Source organism: Ctenocephalides felis, unplaced genomic scaffold (assembly GCF_003426905.1).
Source record: "Ctenocephalides felis isolate EL2017-DRISC unplaced genomic scaffold, ASM342690v1 CF-g0.4_SCAFFOLD_00845, whole genome shotgun sequence".
Lineage (NCBI taxonomy): Eukaryota > Metazoa > Arthropoda > Insecta > Siphonaptera > Pulicidae > Ctenocephalides > Ctenocephalides felis.
Window position 1 is genome coordinate 782314 of NW_020536999.1, and position 21646 is coordinate 803959.

The 21646-nt window shown below is 29.7% G+C and overlaps 2 protein-coding genes across 2 annotated transcripts in view; one reads left to right on the top strand and one right to left on the bottom strand.

The window, feature by feature from the left end:
- Positions 1-305: 305 nt before the first annotated feature.
- LOC113364190 (serine/threonine-protein kinase 11-interacting protein-like) lies at positions 306-19046 on the bottom strand. Its single transcript, XM_026606677.1, has 17 exons — positions 18090-19046; positions 17866-18030; positions 15865-16240; positions 11388-11455; positions 11128-11308; positions 10136-10256; positions 9935-10070; positions 8554-8692; positions 7435-7614; positions 7257-7368; positions 5634-5731; positions 5468-5554; positions 3274-3381; positions 2878-3205; positions 1023-1213; positions 640-965; positions 306-476 (listed from the first exon to the last, which is right to left on the bottom strand). The coding sequence occupies exons 1-17, from the start codon at positions 19011-19013 to the stop codon at positions 306-308; spliced, it is 3711 nt and encodes a 1236-aa protein (XP_026462462.1). The 5' UTR covers positions 19014-19046.
- A 1399-nt stretch (positions 19047-20445) lies between these two features.
- LOC113364191 overlaps positions 20446-21646 on the top strand; it is a 7816-nt gene continuing 6615 nt past the window's right edge. Inside the window, exon 1 of the mRNA XM_026606678.1 lies at positions 20446-20472. Coding sequence (XP_026462463.1) covers positions 20446-20472 — 27 coding nt within the window. The remainder of the gene's footprint in view (positions 20473-21646) is intronic.

The following is a 21646-nucleotide window of genomic DNA, read 5'->3' on the forward strand; positions in this document are numbered from 1 at the left end:
CTAGAAATATTTTTAGGCTTATTTATTCTCTATTCGAATAAAACATTTCGTTCAATACTGTGTCAAAGTGAGTCTAAGTTTTTTATTTTAATATAATATAAAAGTTTGTATATATAATTAAATATATATATATATATATATATATATATTAACAATAAATTTGTACAATTTAAATCTAACACATATAAAGCATGTTTTATATAATATATATAGTCTTAAAATTATTTTATCATAAATATTTACACTATATTACATCATATATATATATATATATATATATATATATATATCCATTATTAGAGTATTCATATATTCACAGTCAGTGGAACTAAAAATAATTTCTCCCAAGGCTGTTTGATAGCACTAATTAGAATCTCAATTGAGTTCTTTGTCTCCAATTGAATCTTCCATGTTTCCATTGCTGAATTCTTCAGCTCGTCAAGAAAATTAAATGATACACATTTATCTTTGATATCCTAAAAATAAGAAAATTATTATATAATAATAATAATTAAGTGCACAACTTGCATGAACTTCCTGAATTTGATTTGTATACAATCTACCTGTTTATTTGTTTTTTATTTTAGTCTACGGGAAATTAATTATATTGCTAATAACAATAGTTATTATTCCACTTACAATTTCAACCAGGTTCATCATCGGTTGCTTCCTGCTGACCACAAATTCTTCCTCATTGTCCACAAACAGCCACGTCAAATCCTCAGCAACAATTATATCATCACAAGTAACAATTAAACATCCGCTAGAATATTCCATTTTATTGTCAGTTTCAAAATATTTGAAAATCATAAACAGTTGCAACTGTTGCATTTTGTTGGAAGTTAAAATCGGTGATGAGTTCTGCGACCCTGCAGCTTTTTCCTCGGTTAATACTTTTTGTAACTTTGTATTGAGACTAGTCGGTACTGTGCAGTTTAAGTTGCAGGTGGAAGATATTTTGTTTTCTATAAAATAATATTGTTATTTAAAAATGTTGCAAGGTAGATTGGTGTTTTAGTTACCTGATAAATAAGCCAATAAATTGTTGGTCCTTTGTACGTCTTTCAATAAACACAAAACAGTTAAATTAGGGCTAGGTTTTGTCTGTTCTATATTGAAAGATATTCCTTGCTTGTAAGGCAGTAGGTCTATGGAACACAATTTGTGTATCTGGAACGATTGGTGTTTCTGAAGCCATTTGCTTGGGTCACCTCTGAAATATAAAAAAAAACATTTGACAATACTGCAATAGATACTAATTATTATACTATACTAGCAAACCCGACGAACTCCGTTTCGCCACCAGATGGTTTCGTGAGAAAGATGAAGAAATTTTTTGTTTGTTTTATATTTGAAAAGGAAAAATGTGATTTTATTACACAACAGTAACGAATTTATTTCTATTACAAAATGAAGTGTTTTTTAGTTGAACTTCTCTAAGTAAATGAAGGTGAATCTGCAAATCATCCGTTTCATTGAAGTGCTCTTTGGTAAACCACATTTTTTGTTTTTTGGTCTGACGTTAACGCAAATAAAGCGAATGGTTTTCCAACTCGTGAACAGGCAACGTAAAACTGACCATGTGAAAAACAATAATTTTCTAAATGGCACGATGCCATGCACCACTAATTTTCTTAGCTATAAACCTTGCCGAGCCCAAGACCTTTCCAATGAATGCAAAATTGTCGAAATCGGTTCGTGCGTTCTGGAGTTATTTCGTCAGGAAGGAAAACCCGACTTATTTTTATATATATAGAAGATATCTTTTACAGAATAATTTATTATTAACTTCCCGTAGGGTAGGTATAGTAATGAGCCGAAAATCGAAAAAGAAAATTTTTGCATTTCTCGACGTTTTAAAGATTTCTGAACATTTTGGCATACCTCAGAAACTAAATGAATGTGTGTGTGTGTGTTTTGTATGTCCGCATTTTTTCGTCCACGTTTTCGGGCGCACGGATCAACCGATTTGACTGGTTTAAAAAACATTCGATTCCTATTAATATGGATATGTGCTGATTAGTTTTTGGCAAAGGCAGGTTTAGCCGTTACGGAGATACGGAGCAAAAAGTGCAGAAAATAGAAATCGAGTTTTTGAGAGAACGGATCATCCGGTTTGAATGATCTAAAAAACATTCAGTGCGTAATGACGGGGAAAAGTGGTGATTAGTTTTTGGCAAAGGTAGGCCCAGCGGTTTCGGAGATACAGAGCAGAATGTTAAAAAAATGGCAGTTTTTGAGAGAACTAAGCGTCTGATTCGAACGATACAAAAAAACTTTCTGCTTGTTTCAACAAAATAATTATTTTTGGAAGAAAAATTTTGTTTCTAATTTTTTTTTTCAAAAAATATTTTTGTAACTTTGGATTAAACATTCAAAAAATTACCCAGGCTAAGCACAGTCTAAACGCCACTCTGGTACAAATATTTACCCAAATGCGTTTAGACTGTTTACGTACGGAGCACTTTTTCAATTTTGTGAAAACTATTAAAAAATGTGAAAATGCCGCCAAGCTAAGCACAGTATAAGTGAAAATGTCGCACAGAATTATTTGCAAATGCGTTTAGACTGTGACTATACGGGAGCACTTTTTTGAATTTTGTGCAAATTATTAGGCAACTATTTTTTTTCAAAATTGAATTCGAAATGAAATGACGATTGTTAATGTTCTGGAGATAAATTGATTTATGATTTATGATTTACATTTGATTTGCTCAGATATAGCAAGATAGCAAAAATAATGAAAGTTACAGTATTTGTAATAATATATTTGAAAACGTTTAAAATTTCTCGAATATTTCATTACGGTACGGGAAGTTCTAGCAATTTGCCTTAAGGCACGACACCACTAGTTTAATTATCCATCTAGTTACCTACCTTTCCTTGTCAACAATCTTCAAAATATGCAATCTAGTATTCGTTAACACAAAACAACCCTCCAATTTCGTCAAACTAGATTTGTCAAAGTTCTGCAAAACAATTTCACACCTAACAAGCCACTTAAGGGTCTCATTTACATCCGTGAATATATTCTGGTACAGATGTAAAGTCAATCGATGGTCCACAATTGAGAAATCTTGGTAGGAATAGGAAAAGAGTTGATCGCTGGAATCGTCAGGATGAGATTCTAAGTTTTGTGATGGTGAAGTCTTCGAGTCATCGTTCGTTTTTTTCATTATTAAATTATTCGCACTTTGAAATAAACCTAGAAAATAAAATATGCTTTGCTGTAGCTAAGTTCTTAATATTTATGAATTATTTTATTTTTTTTACCTTCAAGCATAGATGAAATAATAGAAGGGCTACTCGACAAGTTACTTTTACCATTTTTAAAATCAGAAAGTACTCCATTGTTGGGTGTATGTGATTCACTGGATTTGTCTGAAAGATAAATATAAATATAAATATGTAATTCACTTAACAAGAGTATAAAAATTTTGTAATAAAGAACTTGCATTGAATTTATTAGTTAAATATACGAGTAAATGGCAAATAATAATGTTCAATTTTAAATGTGATGTGGTAATTTTAAAAAAATGTTGTGATGGTCTTTAAGTAGTCTTTTAATTTTCTTTTTGAATATTTCAGAAAAACAGGAAAATTTATGGAAAATCTACGATGTTTTTGTTTTTTTTTAAATAACTTAAAAGACAATGCAAATACAACATTTTCAGACAATTTACAATTTTTTCAGGCAACTTACAATACTTTTAGACAACTCACAAGATTTTCAGGCAACTTACAACACTTTTAGACAACTTACAACATTTTAAGAAAACTTACAATATTTTCAGACAACTTACAACATTTTTAGACAACTCACAACACTTTTAAACAATTTACAAAATTTTCAGACAACTTACAACATTTTGAGGTAACTCACAACATTTTCAGACAACTCACAATATTCTCAGGCAACTCACAACATTCTCACGCAACTTTTAAACAAATTACACGATTTTCAGGCAACTTACTACATTTTAAAGCAACTCAGAATATTCTCAGGAAACTCACAACATTCTCAGGCAACTCATAACATTTTGAGGCAACTTACTACATTTTAAGACAACCTACAACATTTTCAGACAACTTACAACATGCTCAGGCAACTCACAACACTTTTAAACAATTTACAAAATTTTGAGGCAACTCACAACATATTGAGACAGCTCATAAAGTTTTCAGACGACTCACATCGTTTTCAGGCAACTCACAACATGCTCAGGCAACTAACAACACTTTTAAACAATTTACAAAGTTTCCAAACAACTCACAACATTCTCAAGCAACTTTTAAACAATTTACAAGATTTCCAGGCAACTCACAATATTTTCAAACAACTCACAATATTCTCAGGCAACTTACAACATTTTGAAGCAACTTACAACATTTTCAGACAACTTACAACATTTTCAGGCAACTCACAATATTCTCAGGCAACTTACAACATTTTGAGATAAGTCACAACATTCTCAAGAAACTCACAACATTCTCAGGAAACTCACAACATTCTCAGACAACTTACAACACTTTTAAACAATTTACAAAATTTTCAGACAACTTACAATTTTTTCAGAGAACTTAAAATACTTTTAGACAACTTACAATGTTTTCAAGCCACTTACAATATTTTGAGGCAACTTACAACATTCTCAGGCAACTTTTAAACAATTTACAAGATTTTCAGGCGAGTTACTGCATTTTGAGGCAACTTACAACATATTGAGACAACTCACAAAGTTTTAAGACAATTCATTAAATTTTCAGGCAACTGACATCGTTTTCAACTCTTTTAGACAACTTGTAACATTTTCAGGCAACTTACAACATTTTCAGGCAACTTACAACATTCTCAGACAACTTACAAAATTTTCAGACAACTCACAACATTTTCAGGCAACTCACAAATTTTCAGACAACCTACAACATTTTCAGACAATTTTTAAACAATTTATAAGATTTTCAGGCAACTGAGATGTTTGGAAATGCTGTGAGCTGTCTGAAATTAATGTAAGTTGTCTAAAAATGTTGTGAGTTGCCTGGAAATATTGTGAGTAGCCTGGAAATGTTGTGATTTGCCTGAAAATATTGTGAGTGGTGTAGAAATGTTGTAAGTTGCCTAAAAATGTTGTAAGTTTCCTAAAAATGTTGTAAGTTGTCTAATAATGTTGTGAGTTGCCTATAAATGTTGTGATTTGCCTGAAAATATTGTGAGTTGTCTAAAAATGTTGCAAAGTGTCTGCAAATGTAGTATATGGCAAGCCGCTTGAAAATATTGTAAAATGCCTAAAAATGTTGCAAACTGTCTGAAAAAGTTGCATCCAGATTGTTTCACCAGTTATTACTTCTAAGAACCAATCACATTTTTACGACTAATCTTTTTTAGTAATTCCATCAATGCAAGCTCTTCATTATCAAATAAATATATTACTAATTACTAATTATTAATTATTATTAATAATAATACCATTTTCAATGGCAGTGCACACGCTATTCGTCATGGATCCAGAAGAACTACTTTCCGTTAGAGTGTTAGTGGTTGTTAGGCTTTGATCTATAGAACAGTATTAATAATTAACTTAAAATCAGATTATTAATTACAATTAATAATAAATGATAATTGAAAAACTCACTTCTGGCTTTCAATTTCGTCGCATTGTTGTGTATAACATCGTGGATTGTGTCTAAAGACGGATAAGCCATCAGTCTGCGTTCTTCTGATGATCTTTTCCTAGAAAAAAGATAATGGACTTTCTTAAAGGTGTTCTGTAAATATAGTTTTAAATTGTTTGAGATTTTTATGTAGTTGAAAGCGTTTTATTAACTTCCCGAAGGAAAAGTTTATGTTTTCATCAAAAAATCCGATTCGCTAATTTTATGTTTTCTCGACGTTTCAAGCCATTCTGAATCGAATGAGACCAAATTTGGAAAAAGTATGTGTGTGTGTGTGAGTGTGTATGTGTGTGTGTGTGTGAACAAATTTTTTGCCGTAAATCGCCGTTTTCTCAAAAACGGCTGGACCGATCTCAAAAATTTAAAAGCCATTCGAAGTATCTCGATGAGGACTATTGTTTGTCAGTTTTGTGCGACGATCGGCCAAGCCGTTTCTTCGTAAATAGCAGAAAAGTGTAAAGTTTTTCGTCCACGTTTTAGCCCGCAGTTCTGAATGGATTTTGAAAATTCAAAAACCGTTCGAAAGATATTGATTGGGAATCGTGCTGATTAGTTTTTGGTAAAGATCGGCCGGGCCGTTTTCTTGTAATAAAGTTTTTAAAACAAAAATGTCGACGCTTTTTATGATTATTTTTTTGACGGTAGATACCATAGTCTTGTATATCATATTAAAATATTACGGCCCTACGACAACTGGTTCAGCTTTAAAAATTCGTCAAAGTTTGCACAAATTGGTATCGTTTTTTTCGGCATTTGTCAAAATTAGACCTTTGATCGAAGTTTTCTCAAAAACGTCTGAGCCGATTTTAGAAATTTAAAAGCTATTTGATGTATTTCGGTGAAGACTATCGTTTGTCAATTTTGTGTAACGATCTGCCAAGCCGTTTCTTTGCAATTTGAAAAAAAGTGTTGAACTTTTCGTCCACATTTAAGCTCATCCTACCGAATCGATTTTAAAAAATCAAAAACTGTTCGAAAGATATTAGTTGGGAATGATACTGATTAGTTTTAGGTGAAAATCTGCCGAGCCGTTTTCTTGTAATTAACTGTTGCAAAAAAAATTTAAGCCGATTTTTATGGAACTTTTTTTGGCGATATACATCATGGTCTTATAGAACATACTGTAATATTACGGCCTTGCGACAAGTAGTTTAATTTTAAAAATTCGTCAAACTTTGCTAAAATTATTATCGTTTTTTTAAGTAGGATTGATGAAGTATATTATTTACACTTTTTTTTTTTTTTGATTAAGTCGATTATTTACACATATCGGGAAGTTCATGTAACTTGCCTAAAGGCTAAATTCCAAACCAACTAGTTATAATAATCTATTTGAAAACATTCAATATTCCTCAAACATTTCGTTACGGTACGGGAAGTTCCAGCAATTTGCCTTAAGGCACGATGCCACCCACCCCACTAGTTAAATTTTGGCTTATCTCATCAATATAAATTGTGTTGCAGTCTGAACGATTTATTTGATAAACCAGATTTCTAAAACGTTTGATGTTGAAATGAGTTTTTGTTTTTATAAAAAAGGTAATAGTAGTCGGAGTCCTAATTTATAAAATAGTGTTTTTCACCTGTGTAAAACTTCAATGCTACTCTGACTCGGATTACTTAAAACTTCAATATCACTTCCAGCTACGCTTACTGTACTATCGGTTATGCTATCTTCTAAAGAGTTTGCAGATCCTAAAAGAAAAACATAACAAATAATTAAAATATATAACTAAATATATTTTTGCATCCTTTTATTACCTATGCTAGATTGAGATTGAGAGTGTTGCAAGTCGAACTGCACATGACTGTTGTTTTCTTGTACAACTTGAATTTGTTGTGGTTTTTCTGTTTTCAACGGTTTGTGAATCGCTGAATCGTCTTCAACTTCTACAACTAATTTACTGTGGCAAGATGGGCAAGGTGTGGTATCAGATTTATCTGAAAGAAGAATAAATTATTAAATATTAATTGTTTCAGAATATTGTTTTATTCAGTTATATAAAAACAATATCAACTAGCTGTAAGTGGAATTCTGTCTTGAAGCAATTATGGCATCGTGCCTTAAGGCAAATTGCTGGAACTTCCCGTACCGTAACGAAATGTTCGTGGAATACTGAATGTTTTCAAATAGATTATTATAAATATTGTAACATTGTCTAATATTTATAAGAAATATATAAACTGAATTGCAGAGTTGAAATTATTTGTAAAGTATATCAGAATTAAAAATAAAATCTGAAATATTTCGATATACAAAAAAAAAAAATGGAACCAATTTTTTTTTCCAAAATCAATTATTTTGTTAAGACAAGCAGAAAGTTCTTTGAATCATTTAAATCGGACGCTTACTTCTCTCAAAAACTACCATTTTTTACATATTTAGCTCCGTATCTTCAAAATGGCTGGGCCTGCCATTGCCAAAAACTAATAAACACTGCTCCCAATCATTACTAATTGAATGTTTTTTAGATCATTCAAATCGGATACTCCGTTCTCTCAAAAATTCGATTTCTATTTTCTGCTCCGTATCTCCGAAACGGCTGGACCTGCCTTTGCCAAAAACTAATCAGCTCTTTTCCCTATCAATAAGAATCGAATGTTTTTTGAACCATTCAAATCGGTTGATCCGTACGCCCGAAAACGTGGACGAAAATTTGTATCCATACATACATACACACACACACACACACATCCATTTTTTCTGAGGTATGCCAAAACGTTCAGAAACCTTCAAAACGTCGAGAAATGTAAAAATTTTCAATTCCGATTTTCGGCCCATTACAATAACTTACCCTACGGGAAGTTAATAAAAGGATAGCAATATATAAGTATATATATATATATATATATATATATTATTTATATAATTTTGCTTACCGTTTGGTAATCTGGAAACAACAATCTGCTGGATTTCCCTCGTAAACTGCATCGAGCATTTCATACATCTTAAAACTATTTGATTCATTTCTTGCAATGGTCGAGCTGATAAAATCTCTCTCAGATGAGAATCCAGTTTCTAAAAAAAATAAACAACCATTAATGATTTATGTTCATTATATACTTGTCTAAAAATGTTGCAAATCGTCTAAAAATATTGTAGAACGTCTAAAATTTAATTGGAAAATGTTGTAAGACGTCTAAAATTGTTGTAACTAGTATGAAAATGATAGAGATAGCCTCAAAATGATGCAACTCGTTTAAAAACCATGCAACTCGTCTGTAGAATGTTGTAGGACGCCTGGAAATTTTGCAAATTATCTGAAAATGTTGTAAATCGTCTGAAAATGCTGTAAATAGTCAGAAAAAGATGCAACTCTTCTGAAAATGTTGCATGACGTCTAAAATTGTTACAGAAGATCTGAAAATGTTGCAGAAGGTCTGAAAATATTGCAACTAGTCTAAAAATGTTTCAATTTGTCTGAAAATATTGCAAAACGTCTCAAAAAATTACAGCTGGTCTGAAAATGTTGTAACTCGGGTGCAAAAGTATCAAGTCGACCAAAATCGTCTGAAAATGTTGCGATTTGTCTCAAAATTGTTGAAAATTCTCTAAAAAAAAGTCGCAGAACGTCTGAAAATGTTGAAAATGGTTGAAAAAAGTTGCAAATCGACTGAAAATGTTGCAGCAGAACGTCTCAAAATATTACAAGTCGTTTAAAAATGTTGCAGAACGTCTGAAAATATTACAGAACGTCTGAACATATTGAAACTCGTCTAAAAATATTGCTAATGACCTAAAATATTGTTTCTCGTCTCAAAATGTTGCAACTCGTCTGAAAACGTTGCCAAACGTCTGAAAAATTATTCAACTTGTCTGAAAAAGTTTCAAATTGACCAAAAATGTCTAAAAATGTTGTAGAACGTCTGAAAATGTTGCAACTCGCCTGCAAAAGTGTGAAAATGTGGTGCCTCTTTTGAAAAAATTGCAAATCGTCGGAAAATGTCGCAAATCGTCTGAAAATGTTTCAAATTGACCAAAAATGTTGCTAATCGTCTAAAAATGTTGCAAAACATCTAAAAATGTCGCAGAACGTTTAAAAAAGTTGCAAATCGTTTTAAAATGTAGCAATACGAGTTGGTAAAATATCATTCTACATTTTGTTAGTACAATAAAAAATATAACATCTTTCGCTCTAGCATTTTATGCATATATGTTATGTATATAATATATCTATATATAATATATATATATATATATATATATATATATATATATTTATATATATATATATATATATATATATATATATATAATTACCTGGGCATCTCCTTGTTCCAAAACATATTTCCTCTGATTCCTGTCCCTTCGAATAGTGTCAAAACAAATTGTTAAACTAGTAGAGTTTGTTCGTTCACAACTAAGTAAAGTAGACAGAGACCATTTTGTTAAAGTTCTAGAAAAAATATATATATTTTAAATAAATTTATTATAAATGTATATTTGAATATTGCATCTTACTTTCCAGTCAGCACTGAACATTCTTTAATAATTTTATCCGTAATTATTACAAACAATTCGATTTGAGCACCGAGATTGTTCTCGGTACGAGCTAAGTAGGTGTGTTCTTCAACTCCATTATCTGAAAAAATAAATAAATTAGGTGTAAGTGGCATTTTAATTTAAGAAAAAAGACGACTTAAGGGGCACAACTAGTGCAAAATTTTCAAAAAATCGAATTTTCAATTTTTCCATATTTCGATAGATAATACCTTTAAAAATAACATACTAAAAGTTTAAATCGATATCTTGAATCGTTTTTGAGTCACAGCCATTTAAAGAGTATATATTTAGTATATAGTATAACGATCATTTTATCTTTAAACGCGTTTTTCTCGAAACAGCATTTTCCGAATTTGCTGCAGCGATTACTCAAAAACAAATGATCCGATCACTAGCAATTTTTTTTTTACATGTTCTATATATAGTTCTCCGTAAAATGAACTATCGATTCTTTGATCGGATCAAAAATCGAATTTTGGCAGTCCAAAAACGACCAAAATTTTGGGTAAAATTCGACTTTTTTTTAAAAAACGCCGTCATTTTGTCAATTTTTGATTTTTTTTCTTTATCGTAGTTCATTTTACAGACTATATTATCTAGTTTAACGAATTTTTTTTTTTAAATTTCATCCACGCAGAAGGCCGGAATCACTGCAGCAGTGAAGGGCCTTTTTTTTTGTCGCGCCGTCGGAGATCGACGATAACTTAAAAAATATTTAGTTTTTTTCTTCAACAATTTTACTATGTATTCTTAAAACTTGTATAAATATATTCCTAAAATTTTGAAAAGATTGATAAAGTAGTTTTTTAATATAAATTCCTAAAAATCGCCTTTTTTTAGGCGGTTACACTAGTTGTTCCCCTTAAGCAATAAGCAATCATTATATTAATTTATGAGTGATTAAAATGAAAAGAGTAGTAAAGTTTTTATTAATTGTAGTAAAAGTTTACCTGAATTTGTATCGCTTTCATTGCCTTCCTGTGTCTCATTATTATCATCGGATATCACAGAACTGTAATGAGAACTCTTTGGTGTTTCCTTCGAATTTTCATCACTGTCTTTTGTCTTCGATGTGACTGATGTGAAATCTTCAGTGCTTGTTCCAATTATGCTTGTGTATAGAGTATTATTCTTAGAAAAATAATAATATTAAGTTAATAGAGTTTGTAGGTATTTTTTTAATTATATTCATTTCGAGTTGACTACTAACCGAGGACGTTTTTGATTGATTTTCATTTTTCGGTGTAGACGATAGAAGTGGCATTCCCATTTTTGTTTCTGTTAAAAAAAATATATTAAATATATATATATATATATATATACTTATTTATCTATGATATATATATATATATATATATATATATATATGTACTAGCTGACCCGGCAAACGTTGTTGTGCTAAGTAAGGTATATTCTAAACAATTTCTAGAGAATCAAAAATATTAATACTATAAGTGTATAAAGATGTGTTGTTTGAATGCTATATATATATATATATATATATATATATATATATATATACGAGGTCTGTTCAAAAAGTACCCGGAATTTTCGTTTTTTCAAAAAAATATTTATTTATTCGTCTACATTAATGTGGTCCCCTTCAAAGTAGTCCCCCCCAGATATAATACACTTATGCCAGCGTTTTTTCCAATTTTCGAAGCACCCTTGATATTCACTTTTTGATATGTCCTTGAGCACTCTCAGCGATTTTCTTCAATCGAGGAAAACCGCCGTCCTTTCATGGGTCTCTTCAACTTTGGGAATAGGAAAAAGTCACACGGAGCCATATCTGGTGAATTTTTGCACTTTGCAACACTTTATTTCATTTTTTACGCAAAATTTAATACAAATTCTTTGACTTTTCAATTCTTCCATTGTAAAAATCGCCGAGCTCAGAAAAACACGTCGAACCTTAGCGACTACCACAGACAAAGTAAACAGTGAATATAGCTGAAAATTTCATCATACTTTAGGGGCATGTATACCAACACAATAAAAAAAAATTTTTGACAATCAGACACTCCAGACCCGCGAAATTTAATTATTAGTAATTCCGGGTAATTTTTGAACACACCACGTATATATATTCAATGAGGTATTATAAAAACAAAAAACCCCATTAGTTTGTCTATATTTTGTCAATACAATCAAACTGGAAGTTTCATTCACTTAATATAGAAAACATGGTGTAATCCAATCCAAGTATTTAATGGTCTTTCGACTTATTGATTACGTTTCAAGTTTTTCAGATTCTTTTTGGATTCTGTATTTTGTGTATAATTGTAAATAATACTACTGAGCTTATCCAAAGTTTTCAAATTTCTGCGAGGAGAGATAGTAAATGAATTAAGTATTTTTTCTTTGACATGTTTTTTGAAAAGTTTCAAGTAACATTGAATGAATTAAATTAAATTTAATAAAGAGTATATATGTAGAGCAGGGCAAAGCACAAAGGTCCAATTTTGACTTTGAGCAAATATTAATTATATTATAATAATCAAACCAATTATATCACAAAAAACAACACATTTCGAACGAACAATTATCTGACTACGTTCAGTAAAACTGCCAGCTACTTCATCATTGTAAAAATGTGCTTTTTTGATGTCTTTCAAAAATTTGTTATCTAGACCTTTTTATCCTATAGGCGAGGTAACTTGAAACGAGCAGGTGGCAAGAAGGTTTAAATTCTTATTATAATTTTAAAGGTATTTTACAAAATAATTACATTTTTAACTAATGCTAAAAAACTACCAACGGAAGAAAATACCGCTTATCTCCAGATAGCAAAGTCATAAGAATCAAATCATTATAGCTGGTTATGCATCTTTTTCCCTCTACTTTCAAATATGGTTGTTAAACAATGCTTAATTTTACTGGTTTTGACACATCGGTGGTGGACCTTCTTAACTCCGAACCTTCATATATTACTATCTATTCTTCGATAAATTCTGGGAAATTATAACTGGGAAAATGTTATTCGACAAAATGTCCATTTGATCGATACCAAATTTAGGTTCTGAATTTAAATTACATAAATAAAAAATAATATAACGTAGAAAATATTTTATAAATACCAATGAGTATATAATTATACAAATGAGATCTTTCAGAGCACCGTGTTTGAGAAAAATATGCCAAAAAGTGCATTTTCATATTAACATTTCAAAAAAGTTGATATTTTGAGTTTTTAGTAACACTTGCGGCCCGTTTAATAACGTTTTTGCATATAAATAAAACTACAAACAAAACTACTTACTACAATTTAATCATAATTAAACAATATTCACGTAAAACATCCTATTAAACGTAATTGAACATCACACATTTCACGTATTAGCCACCGTCCAAAATTTTTAAATTAGAAATGTAAAGTTTCTACGCGATTTTGAAATAATATTTCACCTTTCCGACAACCTACTGATTAGCACGAATTTTTCAAGACTAAGACTGGCCAAATCGGTTCAGCCGTTTAGTTTTAGCGGATCATTTGTTCGAGAACTCCATTTTTATATATAAGAAGATATATATTAACAAAGTCTAGTAATCGGGCATAACATCAATAAAAAACATGAATTTCTTTCAAACATTTATTTTAAATCCATACGTTTCGGCTATAATCCTAGCCTTCATTCAGTGGAAACTAAAAATAAAATTAAAAACTAAAAACAATTGAATTGGAGTGAAAAGAAAAAATAAAATAGTAAATAGTACTTACAGTTAGTTAATCTTAGTGTTAAATTGGGAACTTTTAATAATCCATGGTATCAAGATATGGTAATGCACTACACTATGTATTATAAACTTGTAATTACACAATATTTTCACAAAATACTAATTTAAAAAATCACAATTGGATAGTGTGTTGTTCGTAAACTGGTTGAAGATATAATGGAGAAGGGACATTTTAAAAAATATTTTTTACCAAAATTCTAACACATGTGTGGAACGAATTGCGAATAATTTGCGCGTCGTTTTTATTGTTTTGTGAGAAATTTGGAAATACTATCTAAATAAAAGAGGTTTGTGTCGCACAGCGTGTTGAGTTCATTCCGTTTATTTATTGTTTTATTGCTGTGAATAGTTAAAAAAAAATCCCTCTATAATTCTTCGTTTGAATAAATTTTGTTCGAATTGTAGTACAGACGGGTTAGAAAAGTCCATATTATGTTTTAAAGTATAAATATGCTCTGCTAACATAGTTTTAAACTGTTTTGGATTTTTTTGAATTGTTGTTATGTTGTTGTATGTATTATAAATTCATAGTGTAGTGCATTACCATATCTTGATACCATGGATTATTAAAATTTTGAACTAAGGTCAACTAATTGTAAGTACTAATTACTATTTTATTTTTTCTTTTCACTCCAATTCAATTGTTTTTGTTTTTAATTTTATTTTTAGTTTCCACTGAATGAAGGCTAGGATTATAGCCGAAACGTATGGATTTAAAATAAATTTTTGAAAAAAATTCATGTTTTTTATTGATGTTATGTCCGATGATTAGACTTTGTTAATACATATGTCAACATCAAATTCAGAATCATACAATATATATATATATATATATATATATATTAATTGTTTAATATGAACAAAACAGCACTCAGATTTGTTTAACACAACTTTATTTTATGATTACAGACGTTTCGAGACCATGGTGTGTCTCATCTTCAGTGTAATTTCAAAAACAGTTACTTATATACTACACATTCTTTAATAACTTATTTAAATTTCATTTAATTTTTGATATACAAAAAACACCAACTATTCCTTGCAATGCTTGACACAGTACTAAAGAAACATATAACACTTACAGAAATATTCTAAACAAATTTGAAGTACTTATCTAGATGGAGACAGAGAGGGTATCATTATAATGTAAACAAAAGGAGTGCTATCGCATACAAAAATCGATAAAAATGAAAAAACAAATTAATTTATTGAAAAGAATAAGATAAATGAAAAAATTTATAAATTATTAATGATGTTTATATAAGTGTCATGTAAAATATTTGTGTCGGCTTTTAGATTTATGCTATTGTTAGTCCGAACTATTAACATTGATTCTGCCATGCTCCGTTTAAATAAGTCTTTCTCTTAAAGTCTCTTAAAAATGATAGTTCGGACTAACAATAGCATAAATCTAAGAACCGACACAAATATTTTACATGACACTTATATAAACATCATTAATAATTTATAAATTTTTTCATTTATCTTATTCTTTTCAATAAATTAATTTGTTTTTTCATTTTTATCGATTTTGTATGCGATAGCACTCCTTTTGTTCACATTATAATGATACCCTCTCTGTCTCCATCTAGAAAGTACTTCAAATTTGTTTAGAATATTTCTGTAAGTGTTATATGTTTCTTTAGTACTGTGTCAAGCATTGCAAGGAATAGTTGGTGTTTTTTGTTACCAAAAAATTAAATGAAATTTAAATAAATTATTAAAGAATGTGTAGTATATAAGTAACTGTTTTTGAAATTACACTGAAGATGAGACACACCATGGTCTCAAAACGTCTGTAATCATAAAATAAAGTTGTGTTAAACAAATCTGAGTGCTGTTTTGTTCATATTAAACAATTAATATTCGTTCCACTCATATCATAAAATTCTATATTATATATATATATATATATATATATATATATATATATATATATTACTACTTACCTTGACCTTGACAATCCTTTCCCCCATCCTCCGAATCCTCAGCACCACATTTACCATCCCCCATACCTCCGTCACCAGTGACTCCAGTCATCGGTGTCATTCCCAAAATATGCTGAACCAAAGAACCGCCCTGGCTATGCAGCCAAGCGTCTCCAAATTGGCTTCGAAGGTCAGTCAGCTGTCTCTTGGTCTCCAGATGAGACATATCTTCTGATGTATCATTTGCAGAAGTCGTACTGTCATGTAAACTGTTACTCTGTCGTGTCTGATTGCCATCGCTGTCTAAATTATTGTCGTCGTCCAGGTCTGCTATGATGGCGTTTCGTACTTTTACTGTTTTGATAGGCTTGAGACGAGATAAACTTGAATCGAATATCTGGGAAGAGAATTACGAATTGTGATAGATTGAAAAAATAGGAATTTAGTTTTAACTTCCCGTAGGGTAGTTATAGTAATGGGCCGAAAATCGAAAATGAAAGTTTTTATATATCTTTACGTTTCAGAAGTTTCTGAACATTTTGGCATACCTCAGAAACTAAATTTTTGTGTGTGTGTGTGTGTGCGGATACAAATTTTCGTAGAAGATTTCGGGAACACCGATCAACCGATTTAAACGGTTTAAAAAACATTCGATCCCTATTGATAAGGAGACGTGCTGATTAGTTTTTGGCAAAGACAGGTCCCGCCATTTCAAAGATACAGAGCTAAATGTGCAAAAAACGGCAGTTTTTGAGTGAACTAAGCGTCCGATTTGAATGATCTAAAAAACTTTCTGCTTGTAATTTACAAAACAATTGTTTTTGAGAAGAAACAAATATTACATCTTTTTTTATTTTCCATAAAATATTTTTGTAATTTTGGATTTAAAAAATTCAAAAAATGACCCAGTCTAAGCACATTCTAAGTGCCACTCTGGTACAAATGCGTTACCCAAGTGCGTTTAGACTGTTTATGTACTGCAACACTTTTCCAATTTTGTGAAAACTACTATTGAAAATGTGAAAATGCCGCCAAGCTAAGCACAGTATAAGCGAAAATGTCGCACAGAATTATTTGCAATTGCGTTTAGACCGTGACTATACGAGAGCACTTTTTCAATTTTTAACTTCCCGTAGGGCAAGTTATAGTAATCGCAAAAAAAAATTTATATATCTTTACGTTTCAAAACCTTCTGAACATTTCGACATACCTTAGACAAAATGGATGTATGTGTGTGTGAGCGTGTATGTATGTGTGAGCGGATACAAATTTTCGTTGACGATTTCGGGAATACGGATGAAGCAATTTGAATAATTCAAAAAACACTCGATTCGTATTGACAAGAAGACGTGCTGATTAGTTTTTGGCGAAGGCAGATCTAGCCGTTCCGAATTTACGTGGCAAAAAATGCCAAAAACGGTAACTCAGTTTTTAAGAGAACGGAGCGTCCGATTTGAATAATTCAAAAAACATTTTACTTGTATTGACAAAATAAAGAATTGATCAAATTTTCATGAAGGCAGGTCTAGCGATTTCGGAGATCTAATGAAAAAAGTAAAAAAAAATGCCATTTCGAGGTCAAAAATGATCATTAGACATATGCACATCCAATTATCAGATATTTTATAGAGATTTTAACAATAAGTATATATTTTGTTTACATTCCTATCGGTTTCGTACCAATGTTTATCCGTTAGACGGCGGCGCGGCGCTTACGCGCTTCGATATTTCGTCTCTATGCAGTTAAAGCAGTACGATTGCTTTGAAAAAAAGTTCAGAATTTCCAAAAAATTTCAAAATAAAGAAAGTCACAAAATAAAGAAAGAAAGAAAATTTTTTTTCAAAAAGTCTTTTTTTCAAAAAAGGTAGATTTTTGTCAAAATTTTATAGTTTCTCAAAAATCTAATTTTTTTCAAAAATGTTAATCTTTTTAAAAGAAAATAATTATTAGTACGGGAAGTTCCAGCAATTTGCCTTAAGGCACGATGCCATACACTACTAGTTTATTTTTTATTTTGTTACCCTAATATCTGATGCTGTGGATTCGCTGGCACTGGTCTCGTTGGATTGTGTGGAGCTTACTGAATTCAAATGTTTTCTTGGAGATCTTTGGAGACGCTGGGCAATTTTGTAGGATCCTGTCAAGTTGTTTTCCACTTTCGACAACTTGATTTGATCCAGACAGAACTGAAAATAAAAATATGCATTTTGTAACTTAACATCTAAAAAACTATGTCATTTACTACCTTAATAGTTCCTGCATTCCTATGCAAATACTTCGCAGTCAGCTTCCTGTGTTCCGGATGAAAGGATAGAGGATTTCCTGCAAGCGTCAGCCACCTCAAATGGGGCAAATACGAAACAGGCACTAAATTCGAATGATCTATAATATAATTATTAGCTAAATCCAACTCGCACAGAGCTTCCAACCGATTGACACCTGTTATAGTCTCTATATCATTATTGCTTATTTTTAATATCTGCAACTTCCTTCCAGATTCGACATGAAACATAGGAATCTCTTCAAGTTTATTGTAACTAAGATTGATGTATTTGAGGTTAGGTAGCCATTTCAGGGCTTCGGCAGTGACTATGCGATTGTGGCTTAAATCAAGTACTTGGAGCCACGGTAGATACTCAAGACTTGAATCAATGCTTTGTAAACAATTGTAAGAGAACTTGGCTTCTTTTAACTCTGACCATACAAAACCTGTGCTGTGATCAGCTCCGCAAGAAGACAATATGTCTTTTATATTATCAACACAACGGATGCACGTTAAACTTTGTAATTGTGCACGTAAACTCTGTAAGCCTCTTACTGTTAATATAGGTATCTTATGCACTTCTAAAGACCTTAAATTCCTAAACTTACTAATATCAACATTATAATTCTTCTTACTACTCAAGTCTTCGGTGATGCTTAAACACAAAGTTTTTTGCACAAAGTCATGTAGAAACTGTAAATCTAAAAATATCTCTGCTTTCATATTATTCGCAGGAATAACTTGAAAAGTAGTATTATAAACATCCCTTTCAGCTATTAGACAAAAGGCTTCGTTTAAGTCGTTCAATATAGGTCCAGAGAGTGTGAGTCGACATTTTTCATTCAGAATTTTATCGCCGTCTTTTCTTAATAGTTTAGCCAAATCGGATATGATTTTAGACTCCATATTTTGTCAAATTTAAGCCTTTTTCGAGCGTCATGTATAAATATAAATTGTTTTTAAACTGCGTCAATATATGAAATGTCAAAAATAGATATAGGTTAAGTGAAACGTCAAACGTCATTGAAGGTTGGTGCGCGCGCACTCTGTTTATAAATGAAATAATGGAATCTATTAATAAAATTAGACGTAATCGAATGAATTATTCGTTCATTCATTCAATAATTCAATTAATCATAGGCAAAATTTATTCATTCGATACTAGTACATAAAAAATACTATTTTATAGGCAATTTAGTATTACAGAGAATTTAGAGGATGCATTGTTATTAAATGTGTAATGCAATAAATTGTAATAAGATACTGTATAAAATACTAAAGTAAGTAAAAAATTCAATGCTATTATATAAATTTATTATTGAATTAATATTTACACATTTGAACGTCAGTTAAGATTAGTGCACACTAGTTTCAACTGTCAAATACTGAATTTGCAGTTTGGTATTTGAATTTATTAATAAAATTAGATAGAATTCAAGTAATTCATTAGTTTTTTATCTATTAATCAACATTTTACTTAATTTTTTCATACATAAAATTCTAGATAAATTTAATTAAATCATACACAGAAATCATTTAAACGTCAGTTAAGGTTAGTGCGCGCACTCCATTTTGGTTTCAACTGTCAAAAACTGATTTTATTGTTTTGTATTTGAATTTATTAATAAAATTGGATAGAATTCAAGTAATTCATTAGTTTTTTTATCTATTAATCCACATTTCACTTAATTTTTTCATACATAAAATTCTAAACAAATTTAATTAATTAACTTCATTAATAAAATTCATTTAAACGTCAGTTAAGGTTAGTGCGCGCAATCCATTTTGGTTTCAACTGTCAAATACTGAATTTATACGTTTGTATTTGAATTTATTAATAAAATTGGATAGAATTCAAGTAATTCATTAGTTATTAATCTATTAATCTACTTATTAATCAATTAATTCATATATGTATAAAATTCATTAATTCAATACAAGTGTTTGTAAAATACTTTTTATTTACAGTAGTGAAGGATTTGTTATTAAAATGTAATAATTCATTCGTCATTCATAATTTTATTAATAGAGTCCGAAGGACAATTTTCTTTATTACATATTTTAATTTTTGTCAGAATACAATATCATATGATCTATATCACTCACATATATGAAATTTGCAAAATTTTAGTATATCCATAGTATATCAATAGGGTTATTACACTGATGATGATTCACACCAATTCTGTATGAAATTTAAGTCTATAAAATCTCAAAAATTTTTAGTCGTATTAATATATATTCATAAATATAATTGTTATCGGGTAGGAATTTCTTCTTAAATCTGATGTCTAAAAACTGTTGATGAATCTTCAAGCTCCTGAAAGAGAATCTTATAATGCCTCCTATAAAGACTAGATTATCAGTAAAACAGTACTCAATTTACCAGTACAATCCCACAACCATTTAATTAATATAAATAATTAATTACATACCTCAAACAACCCTGTGTTTAAAATTTCTTTGTCATTTAATTGCTCTAGAGAAATACTTGTATCGACATAGGTTTACCATTTCTAAATCATATATTACATTACTTAAATACATATTATCATTTAATATTGAATATAGCTTAATAAATTCTCCATCGGAATGATCTTGGTTTTTGTCTATATATAAATGTTATATAGAAACATACATGTTTTGTTTATTGATTCATTATCCCTGCAAATAAATGAATAAAACAACAGATAATATTAATATAATATATGTATGTATGTGTGTACATGACTATAATTACACTTTTTTTTAATTAATTCATTATTTATACAAATGTCTTTGGATATCTAGCTTTTCTTTTAGGCGGAATAAACCAAAAGCGAATTTTTTAAACTAACCAACCACAAATTGAAATATATATATATATATATATAAATCGACAACTAAAATTTAAGTTTTTACTATTTATTTATTTTGTTACTAATTTTTAAACTTTTCACTAATTTGTTTAACAAATATATTTCATTTTAGAAAAACTGTTACAAATGCAAAAAAAAATTGTTACACAAAAAATTCATACATACAAGTAAATCTTTCAATGGAAAATTACATAATTAGTTTTAAAATAATTAGTATTTTTAGTCATCTTTGAAGAAAATTCTTATTAATTCATTAAAACATCAAAAATTAAGATTTTTGTATATTAGTTCAAAAGTATCGCAAAAAGAAAGAAAAATTGTATATAAATTCATACAAACAATTAAATAGTTAGTTAGTTAAATTAGGAAAGAAATTAATAAGTAGTTAAATTAAATTGATTTCTTAATTTTTCATTATTTCATTTTTAATGTTAAATCATAATTTTTGATTAAAGCAAATTATTAAAGTATTTATACAAAACCCAAAAAATTATTTAAAAAATATGTACAGTATAAAAACATGACATTTTTAATAATTTTCCAACTTTTAATTCAAAAATGATTAAATGGTATATGAATATTATTCTTAAGAATGTATTCTGAAAACTGCTTATAAATAGAATAAACGAAAATTGTATCCAAACATACATACACACACACAGTAAGTTCAATTTTAAACAT